Consider the following 19,104-nt stretch of genomic DNA (forward strand, 5'->3'; position numbering starts at 1 on the left):
GGACATCATGCTTGACAAAGTAGAGGGCCAGCAAAAACGAGGGAGATGTTCAGTGAGATGGACTGAAACACACAATGAACACACAACAATGAACTCAAACATTCCAAGGATCATGAAGATGGCCCAGGACTGGGCAACGTTGTGTTGTTATACATATGGTTGCCAGGAATTGGAGCCGACTCAATGGCAATTAAGAGGAAGATACAGAAATTCAAACTCAAATAGTCTTTATAAAATAATTCTCAATTGTTACAATATTATTGCTTGAATCCCTGAAATAGATGCAAGTCACTTAAATGGTAAAAATCAAAGGCTGTCTTACTCAGGATATAAAAAGTATCTTGGCTTGTATTTAAGAAGAAAGATATATAAATCTCAAAGAGCTCTCATTAAAAAGGAAATCCTTTCTTGATATTTTGGAAAGTAATATTAAAAATTATTTTATATAAGTAACAAAAAATAGAATAAGGCCTCTTATGTATGTGTTTTGTATTTTAAAGAAACTACACCCTTCTTTCTCAAGTCAAATATTTTGGTTATGAGATCTCATCTTAATAAAAGAACTAACGTTAAAAATATACAATCTTGGATTGCTTTTGAAATGTTTCCAATGGGATATATTAAGAAAACATTGAAAACCAAACTGTTAGATTTCTCAATGTGTTCCTTCGCAACACAGTAACAGTTATACAGAAAGACCAAAGCAGTAGACGTACAGTAGATGTAATGGTATATTGATTAATAGGGAGGAATTGTGAGAAATGATGGATTTGGAATTTGTGCAGTGACCTACGATCAAGCTCTAGGTGTGCCTGTGGTAGGTTTGTATTTGAATGCCTATTTGTCCGTGGAACAAAAGCTAAGTGGCCATTCTAAATGAGAGTTAAGGGCAGACTGAACTAGGCCAGGAATTGTGGTTTAAGAAACACAGGGGGCAGTTTAAAGAGAACTGGAAAGGAAGAATGATACTATAGTAGCCTGAGTTTCTTGAGAACCAAACTTTGGGACGGGAGATAAGCAAGCAAGATATTTATTACGGAGTGTGTGGTAATCAGTACTTGAGGAAGGAAAGAGAAAAAACTGAATTGGACAGAGGGAGAAGTTGAGATTTGATGAGGGCCCCACAAAAGCTTCAGCCAACTCGGCAGGGACTGTGAAGCTGGGATGGCCCTCCAGAGTTGTCCCATGTTGGAATAAGGGGGTTGAGCCTTTATACTGCTGAGTTGATCAGTTACTGAAAGTAGTCTACAAGTGGAAGGAGCTGTGTCCTTGAGATGACTTTTTTTTTTCAAGCAAAGCAATGCCCAAAGAGGGTTGATATCATGGCCATCTTCCAGCATCATTCATAGTAGCTACAGTAACAACTCTTTCATTCCTGAAAGGGGACAAGGTTGGTGCATCGCAGTGTCCATCACAACTATAGTTGATGAAAACTGGATGTGGAGAGATGAGAGAGAAAGAAGAGTCAAGCGACGCTAAGGAAAGTGATACTATTAACTGTGAGAGGAAAGCAATCAGAGAGATAGGTTTACTGGTTAGGAAGGGAAACCTCAGTTCTATCTTGACTTCTGTCATGGACCGAATTGCGTCCCCCACAAAATGTGTGTATCAATTTGGCTGGGCTATGATTCTGGGTATTGTGTGATTGTCCACCATTTTGTCATCTGATGCGATTTTCCTATGTGTTGTAAATCCTGCCTCTATGACATTAATGTGGTGGGATGGGTAGCAGTTGTGTTATGAGGCAGGACTCAATCTATGGGATTGGACTGTGTCTTGAGCTGGTTCCTTTCGGTACATAAAAAAGAGAAGTGAGCAGAGAAACAGGCGGACCTCGTACCACCAAGAAAGCAGCGCTGGGAGCAGAGTGCATCCTTTAGACCCAGGGTTCTTGCACAGAGCAACTCTTAGTCTTGGGCAAGATTGAGGAGAATGACCTTCCTCCAGAGCTGACAGAGAGATAAAGCCTTCCCCTGGAGGTGACACCCTGAATTTGGACTTCTAGCCTACTCTACTGTGAGGAAAAAAATTTCTTTTTGTTAGAGCCATCCACTTGTGGTATTTCTGTTACAGCAGCACTACTGCCCCATAAGGTTTCTAAGAAGCACCTGGTGGATTCAAACTGCCGACCTTTTGGTTAGCAGCTGTAGCTCTTAACCATTACGCCTCCAGGGTTTCCAGATAACTAAGACAACTTCAAAATTATATTTTTATGTCAATAAATTTCAGAAAATGGAAACATATTGAATCAGTCAACCTAAATGTGAAAACATGGAACCTTAAGTACTATCTTAAGGAGAAAAAAGCAAAACAAAACAAAAAAACCAAGCAAATCAAAATGCCACCTGTGAAGTCAAAGCCAAAATAATGAGTTAATAACTTCATTCATTAAAACGTGATGGTTTAATTTCCTCCTTAATAACTATCAAATGATCTTACTGGTCTGGATTAAAATTAGAACCTGAAAAGCTAATCTTACTGTCCTTTATTACAGGATTAATGAGTGACAAACTGTAGAAACACAGTACTATGGCCCACTGCTTATCTATAGTAGTGAAATATACAACTACATTTCCATTTTTCTCAGGAAGAACTTTTGTTTTGCATAAGACTAATACCCATTGCTGTCAAGCCGATTCCGACTCATAGCGACCCTATAGAACAGAGTAAAGCTGCCGCATAGAGTTTCCAAGGAGCACCTGGTGGATCTGAACTGCCGACCTTTTGGTTAGCAGCCATGGCTCTTAACCACAATACCAGCAGAGTTTCCATAGGACTAATAGGTGAAAACAACTGGACCTTAGTGGTTAGCTTGTACTTTAGTAACTGTAATCCTTGAATTTATTTTCATTGCAATAACATAATTCATAAATATAATTTAGAGACAGATTTTTTTTTATATGTGCAAAAATTTGGAGATTCCAGTATACCCAGAGACTCTGCAGAAGAAAGCCCTGGTGTTCTAATTCTGAAAAATCAGGTATTGAAAACCCTAGAGAGACATACACGGGGTTGCCATGAGGTGGCGTCAACTCCAGGGCAATTGATTACTGGTTTTAAACATGCAAGCTCACAACATAGAGAAACTCTTAAATTAATTACTGTATTAAGAAAATTAACTTGGACATGTAAGAATTAAAGGTTATATAATATGGTACAACCTGCACATCAATTTTCTAAGAATTTGCTCTAGTTGCTCTTTAATAACCTACAGACAGCCCATATGTCTGAGGGTGAGTCTCTAGTATGACAGATCTGAGGATGTCATACTAATAACCCCTAAATGCAAGACTCCAGGCTACCACACAGTAGCACGTATCCCAGAGCAAATGCCATCTCCAGTGATAACTTAGCACTGTGCATTCATGCTTTCTTAGTTTGTATGTGTGTTTAACTTTCTAGTTGGAAGAGGATTATTTGAATATCTTTTCAAACATAATATAGTAATGGCATCCCTAAATGTTTTTAAACAAACTTTACCTCACTGTGAACTAGTACAGTTGATTTTTTTATCTAAGTTTTTTGTTTTGTTTTTTTTGCGTTTGAGTGCATCCCGACTCATAGTGACACCATGTGACAGAGTAGACCTGCCCCATAGAGTTTTCTTGGCTGTAATCTTTGTGGAAGGGGATCATAAAGTCTTTCTCCTGCAGAGTCACTGGGTGGGTTCAAACCACCAACCTGTATGTTAGCAGCCAAGTGTTTAACCATTGCACCACCAGGGCTCCTTAAGCCTAAGTATAAAAAACCAAAAACCAAACCCATTGCCATCGAGTCAATTCTGACTCCGAGTAACCCTACAGGACAGAGTAGAACTGCCCCATAGGGTGTCCAAGGCTGTAATCTTCACAGAAGCAGATTACCACGCCTTTCTCCCACAAAGCAGCTGGTGGGTTAAAACTAGAGCCTCGAACTGTTCAGTCATGGCCGTAGTAAACAAGGGCAGATATGCACTGCATAGCAACTAAATCTGTTGTCTGTTGGATTTTGACCTGAGTAGGAAACAAACCTTCTACCCTGTCCTGTAGGGTCGTTATGAGTTGGAATCCCCTCAACAGCAACAGATTTTTAGAAACCCTGGTGGTGTAGTGGTTAAGCACTATGGCTGCTAACCAAGAGGTTGGCAGTTCGAATCCACCAGGTGCAGTGGGTTTGGGTTTTTTTTGGTTTTATGAAACAAACAGTGGTGCCCTGTTTAAAGATAGTGGCCATCTGTGCAGCTTGGAATGTTTCAGGGGCCTGATGCGGGAGATTGGATTATTGTCAGGATCGTGGACAATGATACACATTCAAAGCATTGCAGTCCATTGCCATCTTTGAGTGGGGCACCACTTTGTTCCCTATCAAAATCCCATGGGGAATAGATTTGGTTGCTATGCAACGCATATGCTGCTTTTGTTTACAATGGCCATGACTGAACTGTTTGATCTGGGTTCGAAGCCCTGGTTTAAACTGCAGACCTTCTGGTTAGCAGACAAATGCTTTAACCATTGTACAACTAGGCTTCTTAAGCCTAAGTATAGAACTTCATAATTAACTCTTAGGAACTATTACTTGGGAGCAACAAACATCTTTCATGTCTAAGGAAAAAGCCTTTAGAAATTCTTACAATCACCAGTGACATGTTATTTGTGGTCAAAAAAGGGGAAAAATAGGTAGCTGAATATTTTCCCTTTGCCCACAGAGTTGAAGGAAGTGCAACAGGGAAAGACTATAAACAAGGATCATTTATTAAATTATGATTCATTTAAATGTATGAGCAAAATTCAGGCTGTTAGAATTTAATATATTGTTCATGGTCTGGGGGCCTAAAATTATTTCCAAACATTACACAACAAGAATATTTTCATGTAGCATTTACTTATAGTGCCAAGTCTTTAGATGTTATAGAGCATTAAAGTGCTTTCACTCTGTTTATTCCACATTAGGATGACAGGTTTTCCAGAAAGATACTTACTGCCAGTTGCTACCTTTAAAATGAAAAAAATCAATTCAAAATTTGATCTCTAAATATTATGTGTTATGAGAGGCACTGCTTGCCATGTGTATTTTCAGAATGTGGTGCTCAGCAAAAGTAGTGCCATTTAAATCTGCAGTTTTCATTTAAAACTTGGGCAGCGTATTCATGCTATCCACCACAATGCAATTGCAAAATTGCACTTCTAGTACTTTGCTATTTCGTATTTAACTGTTATTGTGTTGCAAAGGAACACATTCACAAGTCAAACAGTTCAATGCACACACACATATGTATATATGTATATAAATATACATATGAAATATATATGTGTGTGCATATACATATAAAAATACTAATATATCCCACCAGAAACATTTTAAGATCAAGCCAAAATTATACATTTTTAATTTTAGCTCTTAAGATAGGATCTCATCACCAAAATAGTCAGCTTGAGAAAGAAGAGTGTGCGTGTGTGTGTGTGTTATAACACAAAATATTCACAATAGGCTTATTCTATTGTTTTTTACTTACACAAAATAATTTTTTATTTATAAAATAAAAAGTTATATAAAATAATTCAAGCTCTGACCAATCTGAAATGACCCTGGTCATGGTCCTGGGGTACTCAGATACATGATGTGTTAACCCTTTAGTTGCTGCTGGATTGTTGGGACATCCGAGTATCCTGGGGGAGGTGCTACGGTGCCTAGTGTGGCAGGGGTTGTGCTACAGTAGAGCTAAAACAATATTTTAAGAAGCAGAACACAACTGGTTGAATGTCAGCCTTGTTTATAACTACAATGTTTATCAAAAAAAAAAAACAAACCCTTGCCATGAGGCGATTCTGACTCACAGCAACCCTACAGGGCGGGGTAAAAACTGTCCTATATAATTTCCAAGTGTGTAAATCTTTACAGGAGCAGACTGTCACATCTTTTTCGCGGAGTGGCTGGTAGGTTCAAACTGCCGGCCTTTTGGTTAGCAGCCAAGGGCTTTACCACTGCGCCATTAGGGTTCTCTTCCTCAGTAAATAATTATTGTATACTTAAAAACAGAATTGAAAATGAGCACATACATACACACGCAAAAACATTTTAAAGACCACTCATACACACACAGACACACACACTCCAATTCTGATACACATTCTTTTACCAACACAAATAGGGAAATTCTCACATATATGTGAAAATTTTATAGTTTAGTTTTTTTTATATGACTTCAAATTAGTTAACAGATGTTCAGGGACAATGAAATTTACACTGTTTAAAAATATTGCAAAAGTCTTCCAATAATAGTATCAATAAAAATGGAATTAGCCTTCCTTGCAGGCTCAATTTTTCCAACACACAATGGTAATATGAATTCAACTATAAAGGACTACCCTGGGAAGAGCTATCATGATCATGACTTGCAAATATTTTTCAAAATTATAAAGCCTGCGAAACATCTTCTGTAGCCAGCAACATTTACCTAATTCATCCTCACTTAAGCAGGCTCCCCTGAGTTGCCTTGGAGTTCCTCAAATTCCTTCTAAAGTCCTTCAAACATGTAAAAGGAGCCCACACCTGATTTGTGCAATTATGTATTGAAATTTTATGGCCCCACACATGCTGACAAACCAACAATAACAACAAAAACAATAATCTACTTCATTACTCTCATGTCCATCTCAATAACTTTAAGAGTCCGATTCATTGACCAGAGACTTCCTTTAAGGTGCTCATTAGCATTCCTAATTCAGAAATGTTCCACAGTTCATACCTTTTATGTTCCTTCTCCTAAGTAGAACTTTCTGCCTTCTACAGAACAGGAAACAGAGTTTTATTATTAAAAAAAAAAATTATGACAATTCCGGATGAACTGTTTCCCTTTACAAGAGACAAGTTAAAACTCTGAAACTAAGGAAAATCCACCAACTAGTAGTATTGTCACTGATGATGAAAATGAAAACTGAAATTTAAATTAATTTCAATCAACTCACACCGTCTGGATTATATACAAAAATGGTGAAAGGTACTATTTTATTGAAATATTTGGAAAAGGTTCACCTTAGTTCAAAACCTGCCTATCGCATGAGAAATCCTCAATGGTCTCTGCAAAGTCAAAAGTCTGAACAGTGAAGGAAAGATTTCAGAAGATAGAAACAACTATTGCTGTGGTGAAATTTAAGGGCAAGCACAATGGTAATAATTGGGTTATTGAGGTCTAGTAGAGAACTAACGTTATGCATCCCACCCTAATCCTCTTTAACATAACCTAATCTTGCCTCAGAAGCCCTGGTAGGTCAGTGGTTAAGTGCTTGGCTGCTAACTGAAAGGTGGGCCATTCAAACCCACAACCTATTCCATGGGGAAGAGATTTGGTAGACTACTTCTATAAAGATTTACAGCCTTGAAAACGCGCTGGGGCAGTTCTACTCTGTCCTATAGGGTCACTATGAGTTGGAATCAACTTAATGGCAAAGGGTTTGGTTTTCTGGAAGTTGTATCCAGCTACGTGCATTATAATCATTTCCTTAGCAGAGTTCAAATACCAATGGGGTATTTAGTTCTCTCTCAAATAAGACAACTTATTTCGTTTATGACTCACAGGCCTTGAATTCTAGTTCTTACTATTCTATCATCAGAGCTTCATCCCTTCAAAAACTTGGAGGAACATCCCTACACCACATTATCAAACAAGCAATTCTGTTCAGGGACCATCATGACAATTTGTACAAATGAATGCTTTATTAGAGACAAAGGAAGCAAACAAACTTCACTCATACCAGTGTTTTTAAACTATTTTTCATACATCAGATGGGTACATATAAATGGCCATCAACAGATGAATGGATAAACAAACTATGGTACATACATACAATGGGAATACTATGCAATGATACAGAATGATAATCTGCGAAGCATCTCACAACATGGATGAATCTGGAGGGCATTATGCTGAGTAAAATAAGTCAATCACAAAAGGACAAATGTTATATGAGATCACTATTACAAAAACCCAAGAAGAGGTTTGCACACAGAAAAAAACAATCTTTGACGGTTAAGAGGGAGGAGGGGGTGGGGGAGTAATCACTAATTAGATAGTAACCCGTTGCAGTGAAGTTGATTCCGACTCGTAGTGACACTACAGGACAGAGTAGAACTGTCCCATAGGGTTTCCAAGGAGCAGCTGGTAGATTCGAACTGCCAAACTTCTGGTTAGCAGCTGAGATCTTGACTACTGCGCCACCAGGGCTCCAACCAGATAGTAGACAAATGTTAACTTCGGTGAAGGGAAAGAAAACACACGATACAGGGGAAGTCAGCACAACTTAACCAAGATAAAGTCATAGAAGCTTCCTAGACACATCCAAATACCTTGAAGGACCAAGTTACCGGGCTTGAGGACTGGGGACCAAGGTCTCGGGGGACATATAGGTCAGTTGGCATAACATAGTTCATAAAGAAAATGTTCTACATTCTACTTAGGTGAGTGGTGTCTGGGATCTTAAAAGCTTTTGTGGCCATCTAAGATATATCTATTGGATCCAGTATATTCAGAACAAAGAAGGATGAAGAAAACCAAAGACACAAGGAAAATATTAGTCCAAAGGACTAATGGACCATATGAACCACTGCCTCCACCAACTAGAGCCCAGAAGAATTAGATGGTACCCAGGTACCATCACCAACTGCTCTGATAGGGATCACAATAGAGGGTCCCCAGGCAGAGTGGAAGAAAAATGCAGGACAAAATTCAAATTCACAAAAAAAGACCAGACTTACTGGTCTGACAGTGACCAGAGGAACCCCTGAGACTATGGGCCCTGGACACCCTGCTAACTCAGAAATGAAGCCACTCCTGACGTCCACCTTTCAGCCAAAGATTAGACAGACCTATAAAACAAACAACAACACACATGAGGAACCTGGTTCTTAGTTCAATCAAGTATAGGAGACCAAACTGGCAACACCCGCCCAAAAGCAAAGACGAGAAGGCAGGAAGGGACAGAATATCTGGATGAATCGACATGGAGAACCCAGAGTGGAGAGGGAAATGGGGAGAGTGCTGACACATTGTAGGAATTGCAACTAATGTCACAAAACAATTTGTGTTTAAATTTTTTGAAAGAGAAACTAATTTGTGCTGTAAACTTTCATCTAAAATACAATAAAATTAAATAATAGATGAATGGTTTTTTATAATATCCATTCCTGTAAACAAATATTCTCATAGAAAGCTGCTGAGATCCTAAACTGGTAAAACTATTTGAAAGTATCACAATTTTAAATGTAAATACTCTTAATTAAATATTTCCACTTCTAGGAACTTATCCCCAAAATAAATTTGTATAAATGGTCAAGAGAGTATAGCACTAGACATAAAATGGATGCCTCAAAGTTCTGATTATTTAAAGAAAACTCATGGCTGAAAGCCGAACTGAGTTTTCCTCTGGGTCAATGATTAGAAAAGGAAAATGTAAATTACACTTATATTTCTTCTCATCATATTTCAGTCCTAGTGTGGTAGTTGTTAACCCTGGTGGCGTAGTGGTTAAGTGCTACAGCTGTTAACCAAAAGGTCGGCAGTTTGAATCCACCAGGTGCTCCTTGGAAACTCTATGGAGCAGTTCTACTCTGTCCTATAGGGTCGCTTTGAGTCAGAATTGACTTGACAGCAATGAGTTTTATGGGAGTGTGGTAGTTAATAATAGTACTTTATTAATGGCTGTGATACCTTTGAATATGCCACGCTTCCAAGGAGATATGTGTAGAACATACGGAACTACACTATCAGCATCTATGGTAATGTCTGGAGATCCCCACACTATTGGAAGATCTGAAGTTACCTAAAAAAATAATAATAATAATAATTCAATAACAAGAATTACAGTCAACATTTACATGAAATTAGCCAAATTATATTATAATCTGAAATTTAATTTAAATATTTCCATTAAAACTATTCACTTTTAGATGACTAGAAAGGCAGAAAAACGCTATATACAGTAGGAAACAATCTGAGTAAAGACCTATGAAAAAATAGAATAAGACAAATGATTTTTACAAAAAGAAACAACGTTTATTTAATGTTTCTACTTATGGCAAGATCATTGATACTCAGAAAATCTGAAAAATTTTTAGACACAATATACAATATTATTTATAAGAATTTGATTTATAAAAGAAATGAACCATTTCAATACATTTCTACATGAATATTAAAATAGCATATAAAAAACATATAACCAGCATTTGAACCCACCCAGCAAACCGAGGAAAAAAGGCCCGGCGATCTGCTTCTGTAAAGATTGCAGCCAAGAAAATGCTCTGGAGCTCAGTTCCACTCTGTAACACAGGGTGTCGCTACGAGTCCATTTGACCACACACACAAAAAGAAAAAACCAAAACAAAACCCTTTGCCTTCCAGTCGATTTGGACTCATAGCAACCCTACAGGATGGAGTAGAACTGCCCCCATAGGGTATCCAAGGAGTGGCTGGTGGATTCCAGCTGTCAGCCTTTTGGTTAGCAGCCAAACACTCAATGTGCCACTAGCCCTGGTCAAATCTAGTTTTCTGCTTACGAGGTGGTTAATTCTTTCACTTCCCTCCAGGAAAACAATAATCTGTGACTCTATACATTGGCCTATTTTGGACATTTCCTAGAAACAAACTCATACAGTAGGTGGATCTTTTATGCCTAACTTCTTTTACTTAGTATAATGTGTTCAAGGCTCATTCATGTTGTATTATGTATCAACACATTATTCCTCTTTATTGCTAAATAATATTCCTTTGTATGATATCCCACATTTTGTGTATCCATTCATAAGTGACGGATATTTGGGTTGTTTCCACATTTGAGTCTTATTGAATAAGGCTGCTATGAAAATTCCTGTACAAGGTTTTGTGTAAACATAGGTTTTTATTTCTCTTAGGCATACCTTGGAGTGAAATTGCTGGGTCATGTGGTACCTTGACGTTTAACGTTTTGAGGAACTGTCACGATGTTTTTGAAAATGTCTACACCATTTTTATTCCCCACCAGCAATATATGTGGGTTTCTATAACACCATAAACATATATATATATATATATATCTTCCCCCAAAGTTTTATTTTAGCCATCTTAGTGGGTGTGTGAGAAGCCCTGATAGCACAGTGGTTAAGAGCTTGGCTGCTAACCAAGAGGTCAGCAGTTCAAATCCACCAGCTGCTCCTTAGAAACCATATGGGGAAGTTCTATCCTGTCCTATAGGGTTGCTATGAGTTGGAATCGACTTGTTGGCAATGGGTTTGGTTTTTATTTTTGGTTTTAGTGGGTGTGAAGTGGTATCTCATTACGATTTTGATTTGTATTTCCCTACTGACTAGGGATGTTGCCTGGGCATGTACACAACCCTTCACATGCATGCAGCCTGGTTGACACCCAGGGACACGTCAGAGCTTTTCAAAGCTCCCTAAGGACACCCCATTCCCCAGATCTTTCTTTCAGGTTTTTGGCAAAACGCTTATTGGCCCTGTTTGTGCAACCTCAGGCAACTCTGGTGTTTAAACAATTCTTGTTGAATATTTTTTACAAATATCCTGAATATAGTGCTTTTTACCATAAAATGGAGCCCTGGTGGTACAGTGGTTATCCGCTTGGCTGCAAACCAAAATGTTGGTGGTTGGAATCCACCAGCCGCTCCACGGGAGAAAGATGTGGCTGTCTGCTTCCATAAAGATTACAGCCTTGGAAGCCTTACAGGGGAGTTCTACTCTGTCCTATAGGGTCCCTATAAGTAGGAATCAACTTGACAGCAATGGGTGGGTACCACTGCCATGAGTCTGAATAGACTCCATGGCAACTCACAGCAATAACAAGCTCTGATACAAGTCAAATAATGACATTGTTGTTGTGTGCCCTCAAGTCAATTCCAGCTCCTACGGATCCTCTAGGACAGAGTAGAACTGCCTCATAGAGTTTCCTAGGGTATAATCCTTATGGGAGCAGATCTCCAGGTCTTTTCTTCTGTGGAACGTCTAGTGGGTTTGAACCGCCAGCCTTTAGCAGCCAAGTGCTTAACCACAGATCACTATGAGTCAGAATCGACTCGATGGCACACAATAACACAACATTTTGTACTACTTTGTTGCTGTGATAAAATCCATAGCATTTTACATATATCTCAATGACGCTTTCTGATTTTTTATTTCATCTTTCATATTAAGGAATTTCTAACCTCCTATTTCAAACGAATCTTGTAATAGTCACAATCTACGTTAACAGGCTGTTTAAAATACAAAATATAAAAGTGGCTACTTGCAGCAATGAATAATACCCATTGCTGCCGACCGAGTCAATTCCGACTCATAGCGACCCTATAGGTCAGAGCAGAACTGCCCCAGAGAGTTTCCAAGGAGCACCTGGTGGATTTGAACTGCCGATCTTTTGGTTAGCAGCTGTAGCACTTAACCACTAAGCCTCCAGGGTTTCCAATGAATAATAGAAGGAAAATATCTGAGGATACATTGAGCTTGAGTTGGTCAGAATATCAAAGTGGAGACGTATAGCAAGCAGTTGAAAATGAGGGACTGGAGCTTACAGATACATTTGGAGTAAACATATGGATTTGGGATTTGAGCCTAGATGATACTTTGAAGCCGGGGAACTGCCAAGTGGGATAATGTACAGACGTAAGAATGCTTTTTAATGTGGTAACTTGAAAAGCTATCAGATGGCTAGAGACAGAAAAGGAGCAGAGAAAGAATGGTCAAGAAATGACAGGGAGACAAGGACTATAGAATGTAATATACTGAAGGGTGAAGAGTGTTAAGATGGCAGGTCAACAGTAAACTAGAGGGGTTGTGAGGCAGTTAATTTGGGAAAAGAATGGATATTTCTTGACTAAAAAGTCATGGTGATCTTTGAGTCAGCAGTTTCAATAGAGTCCAAAACCCAAGCCAAACCCGTTGCCATTGAGTCGATTCCAACTCCTAAGTGACCCCACAGGACACAGCAGGACTGCCCCATAGGGTTTCAAAGGAGCAGCTAGTAGATTCTAACTGCCAACCTTTCGGTTAGCAGTGGCACTCTTAACCACTGTGCCACCAGCACTCCTTCAACAACGTAGGGGAGCTAAAAACACACTACCATGAGATAAGTGACCGTGTGGATATTGCTTTTTCAAGAAGCTTAGCAATCATACGAAATAAAGAGGTTAATAGCTGAAGAGAGAACATAGTCAAAGTTCTCCTTTTGTGATGGAAAAATTTGAAAATATTTATAGGCTAAGGGAAATAATCTAATGAAGATTAATAATATTGTTATTAACGGCATTCCACTTCTTCATTAAATTGGATAAATATAATTAGAATATATAATTATTCTTTTTTAAAGACTTACATTCAAAAAATATATTCATTCTGAAGAGTGAAGTAACAAAAGACCATAGGCATCATCTTCGTCATTTGGCAACAAAATGAAATAATGCCATGAAATTAGGAGTTCCTCTGTGGTGCAAATGGTTAAGTGCTCAACTATTAACTGAAAGGTTGGCAGTTTGAACCCACTCAGAGGCACCTGGGAAGAAAGGCTCCATGATCTACTTCCAGAAAGTCACAGCCTTGAAAACTCTATGGAGAACAGTTCTACTCTGACACACACATGGGGACGCCATGAGTCAGAATGGACTCAACAGCAACTGGTTTGATTTTGTTTTTTTATGAAGTTATAGATTTTACTTTCACCAGTTTGCATTGAACTCATAAGACAAGTTTTTTTTCCTTGCTCACCAGTAAATTCTGGAAGATGAAAGGGAGTGGTAAAGATTTGTTTTCTCCTTACTTGTGGCACATCTGAGCAATCATGAATTTTCTCTACCCTTTCTGTCTTTTAAAATGCTACCCATTATGCTTTTATCTTTTCATTAAACAAATTTTCCTTCAAAAAATATTGTGTGTCCAGTACTCTGATATATGCCAGGTATAAAAAAGTAGATACGAGAGGTATACCCCTGTTCTCACAGTTTATCATCTTGTGGGGAGATAATAAACAGGTAATAGCACTGTGACATAGTAGGTACAATGGTGGGACAGGTTAAAAAAAATGCTGTGGAAGCACATGAAAAGCATCTAATCCAGGTTTATGGTGACAGGGCAGTATTCTTGGAGAAAGTGGCATCAAACCTTGCCCTAAAAGATGAACAAGAGTTAGACAGACACAGAGAGATAGAAGGCTGGGGCTTGGAGCAGAGAAGTCCAAGTAGCAGGAAAAGTAAATACTCTATAGAAAGGCCTAAGTATTGCTGGACCCAGGAGTGGCAAGAGATAAAGCAGAAGAAATAAGCAATAAAAACAACAACAAAAAAACAAAAACCAAACCCGTCACTGTTGAGTCGATTCTGATTCATAGCGACCCTACAGGACAGAGAAGAACTGCCCCATAGGGTTTTCAAGGAGTGCCTGGTGGATTCGAACTGCTGATCTCTTGGTTAGCAGCTGTATACCACCAGGGTTTCCAAACAAGAATAAGCTATTGTAAACTACTTCAGTGGGTGTGGACTTGATTCTGAAGGTGAAGAGATAACTTTGAAATGTTTTAGCAGGAGAGTGACAAGATGCAATTTGTCTTTAGAATATTCATTCCATTTGCAATCTAATAAGGAAAGAAGAAAATTTTGGCATATATTTCTCAAGATTACAAAAAAAAAAAAAAAAAAGAAAGAAAGAAAACAGAGAGCAAACCCAGTAAGTTTTCAAATGTCTGCAGTCCCTTCTAAAAACTGAATTCAGGCACCTAAGACGTATAGATACTAAGCTTTGTCCAAGGAACCTAATGGGCACACAACAATTTTAGATAAAGACGGAGGGGGGAGTAAAAAAAAAAAAAGCCAGGATTTGCTTAAACAAAAGGTGAGTAATGCCAAGTACAAAACTTCATAAAGACAAAGATGCAAATAAGTATGCATTTCTTCACATTCCCACTATTATTCATACTGGTAAATGACAGCATAGGCTTTTGAAATTTTGTTGTGCCAATACATCCATTTCACAGTAAAATATTTAAAGCGCTTTTAAGTTTCTTAAAAAAGCCTTTTATAATTATGTAAAAGTTCTTCAAGTGAAAATGCACATGACTCAAGTGGGTGGATTTTAGTCTGTTTTAGTACTTAGATGTGAAACTTGGTTGGTACTAACTCAATTTTGTAACTGAAATGAAATATAATAGCTACTTGGTTAATCAACAGAATTATAGACATCATCTTCTGTGACACTGCTTCCCCTAATTGAGTAAAATTAGATGTCTTCAGAATTTCATATAATTTGATATACTCCTTCTGAAAACACTTTGATACTAAGACAAAACAAAAGCTTACCTTATATGTTACAATAGTCTTTGTATAATTGGGCACCATTATGGGTTTATTAACCATGTCTCCCACTTGGCAGTTTACAACAACGTTTTCAAAGGCCAGAGGTGTCCTTCCAATCCCTTTTATGTCAAAGACGTGCTTCACACCATCTGCTTCATTTTGTAGAGTAAGTTTGCCCTGTGAAAAAGTAGCCAAATTTCAGCTCTACAGAAGTCTTTAGTTGGATGCCAAACAACTCCTCCTATCCTATTAATCTTGAGTCTGGTTAATAAAATGAGCTTGCAAGGAGGTGTTAGCCCTTGACTTTTCCAGTTCATGTATAAATGCTTTTATTAACTTAATAGAGATAAACTTCTGGTGAAAAGATATTTTTTTAATTCCTCTAAATTATAGAGTTTATGTAGGCATTCTCATACATAACCAAAAAATCAAACCCGTTGTTGAGTTGATTCCGAATCATAGCGACCCTATAGGACGGAGTAGAACTGCCCCATAGGGTTTCCAAGGAATGCCTGGTAGATTGGAACTGCTGACCTTTTGGTTAGCAGCCGGAGCTCTTAACCACTATGTCACCAGGGTATGTGTTTACTTCTTTGGCAAAGAAGTATGCCTTCCAAGAAATATTTTCTGATATACCATGTTCTTCAATGAATAGGACAAAAGGAGAAATGATTTTACTTTGTTTTGCACACTGTGTAAAAATAAGATGGATATAAGTATTGATAGCTAATGGCATTGCAACTTTCAGAATTTTTACCCCTAAAGTTAAAACATTTATGAAATTGCAAGCAAATTCTTAATATTTAAATTCGTGGAAAACATAACTTTTTTGCAAACAATGTTTTATCATCGATTAAACATAGGTTAATATCCGGCATTGCATTATTAACATATTAACAATGGTAAAAATATCAATGAGTTCATACCGTAACCTCACACTCCAAAATAGGTTTGAATGTGAGAGGATATTGTGCAGTTTCTCCTGGTGCGATGTATAAAACAGAAGGTCCATAAAACCATTCTCCTTCTATAGTAACTTGACATCTCCATTCATTCTTTGTTTTATTACTCTAAAGCAGGGAAAAAGATAGTAGAAAAGCATCATATAGAAAGTGAATTACATATTAATTCTTGCTACTTTTAACAAAATTACATATTTTTATTTTACTTCTTAAGAATCACCATTTGAAAGTCACATTTTTTAAGAAACACTATCAATAACTTGAACATAAGGCAAAAGGATGACTGTGTGTCCTTTCAGTGTCATACATGAGCACTGACTAAAATCTAGGGGAATGTCGCTTTGTTTGGCTTACTAATTACTGTTAAAATGACAAAATGGTCTTGGAGTACTCATTTTGCTCCTAATAAGAGGTAATATGAAGTGTTCTACCTGTGTAGACAGTTCAGATAACAAAGATACCATATCTCATCAGAACGACTTTCTATGTTTTTAGCTGAGTTTGTTATATCCTTAATAACTAAAACAAACAAATAAGAACAAACAGGTTCTCACTCTAAAACATCTAAAGTTCCTTACAATTAGGTTAGCTTTTTCTATGCTGTATTGTCACTTTGACTAACAGGTAGGCAAGCTACAGCCAGTCATTGTTCTCAGTGCCTATGATACCATCTTCATCAAGTGATAAGGTCGGAACAGACTTTGGAGCAAAACGATCTAAAAATTGATAATTCTACTTGGTGGGGCCAGAAGGATATGGTTTTTTGACTAGGAAATGGATGATGGGTTAAGGAAGTCGAAGTTGACGTTTTAAGCAAAGAGAGCCAGCAGAAGTGGCTAATCAGGTGAGTAACATGACATTATTTATATTCAGGAAGAAAGCCCTGACATCAGTTGAGAGAAGCAATTGGTGGCAGGTAATCAATTAGATATCTGTGATAGTTCAAGATGAGAAATTTGGAGAGCTTTAAATTGAGACAGTGGTAATGGGAATGAAGAGAATACACCAAAAAAAAATTCACTTACTATTGGAATATTCTGGGTAATGGCTTTAAACGCTGGTGTCTCAAACTGTAGTTTGGCTTCTGCGTTTTCTTCATTCACCACCCCTTCAATACAATAGACACGGACATCATACCTTGATGTCAGCAAAATTTTACAAGGGTAACGTCCAGGACTGAGAGGAACAAATCGTAAAGGAAATGGAACATACTCATCTAGAGCTATCAAAATTAAAAAAAAAAAAGGTTAATTGTTTTTTAATATCATAAAATCTAAAATTTGTTGCTAAAACACTACTTAATGCTATTGTATTCTTTACAATAGGCTAGTTTATACTGATGTAACACACCATCCCCAATTTTCCAGGGCTTATTGATACACAAATTTATTTCTCAATCAGAGTACTTATCCTGCATAGGTCAGACAATTATCTCCTCCATAAAGTCACTCAGGGACCCAGGATATGAAAGATGCTGCTATCTTGAAGTGGCATCATCAGCAACACTCTTGGTTGAAAAGTCAGGGAAAGAGGAGTGGCTTGAAGGTAGCTCAAAGACTTGACCCAAAGGTGAAACACATTGCATTTAATTGGCCAGAAACAGCCACATGGCTCTACCTAACTGAAAGGTGGCTGAGAAATGAGGGGATATATGAAATACCGACAGCACTGGCGTTTTGGATGAAATACTTGGTAAGCATTACTGTCTGTCATTTTTCTATGACTTAGGGGTGGGCTTTCTCCATATTGGAGCCCTGGTGGTGTAGGGGTTAAGAGCTAACCAAAACGTCAGCAGTTTGAATCCACCAGCTGCTCCTTGGAAACCCTACATGGCAGTTCTACTCTTTCCTACAGGGTTGCTATGAGTCAGAATCGACCCGACGGCAGTGGGTTTGGTTTTGGTTTTGTCTCCGTATCAATCAAAATAATTTGTAACTTGCCTACCAGAAAGAAATAATTTTAGTTATGGTTAATAAATAAGAGAAGCAGAAAGAGGCATGCCCAATTAATTCTTCTCACCTACCCAGACCCAAACCCAGTGCCGTCAAGTCAATTCCAACTCATAGCAACCCTATAGGACACAGTAGAACTGCCCCTAGCTTTTAGCTTAAGGTAAATGCAATAAGGTTATTGCATTTACCTTAAGCTAAAAGCTAGTATTTTTATGCTGGACTGGCTAGCTGCTATTTTGGTTCTCTGTGCTAGTCCTTTCCTTTCAAACAACGCCATTTTTTCTGAAAGTCACCATTTTTTTTACCCTTATACTGCTCCTATTCACCATTGTACAAAATGTCTCAGGTAATTCAGTAAAATAAGAAATATAATTAAAAGGTATAAGAATTATAAAGGAAGTGAAAAAAATCATTGTTTGAAGACAATATAATGGACTACATACAATATATCTTTGACTATACAAAGAATTTGTTAGACTTTATAAGAGCCTTTAGCAGCACTGCAGAAATACTATTACTGTAAAAATTAACAACCTTTCTACATGTTAAAACCAAAACCAAACCAAACCGGTTGCCATTGAATGGATTTCGACTCACAGCAACCCTATAGACAGAGTAGAACCGCCCCATAGCGTTTCCAAGGAGCGGCTGGTGGATTCAAACTGTAGACCTTTTGGTTAGCCGCCGAGCTCTTAACCACTGTGACACCAGGGCTCCTTCTATATGTTAGCAACATTAAAATAAAACGTAATGGTAGAATACAATTTCTATTAAAATATTTAAAATTCTGTAAGATACCTAGTAATAAGCCTACCATATTTATGTTTCTATTTTTTTATCTATGCAGAAAATATGAAAAGCTATCGAATGACCTAAAACATATCTAGT

At 37.8% G+C, this 19,104-nt stretch overlaps 1 protein-coding gene across 1 annotated transcript in view; it reads right to left on the reverse strand.

The window, feature by feature from the left end:
* Positions 1-19,104, reverse strand: part of CFAP47 (cilia and flagella associated protein 47) — a 343,468-nt gene that overhangs the window by 122,892 nt on the left and 201,472 nt on the right. The window contains 4 exon segments of the mRNA XM_064278419.1: positions 9,683-9,794; positions 15,306-15,479; positions 16,229-16,372; positions 17,290-17,486. Of these exon segments, the coding sequence (XP_064134489.1) occupies positions 9,683-9,794; positions 15,306-15,479; positions 16,229-16,372; positions 17,290-17,486 (627 nt within the window).

Source organism: Loxodonta africana, chromosome X (assembly GCF_030014295.1).
Source record: "Loxodonta africana isolate mLoxAfr1 chromosome X, mLoxAfr1.hap2, whole genome shotgun sequence".
Lineage (NCBI taxonomy): Eukaryota > Metazoa > Chordata > Mammalia > Proboscidea > Elephantidae > Loxodonta > Loxodonta africana.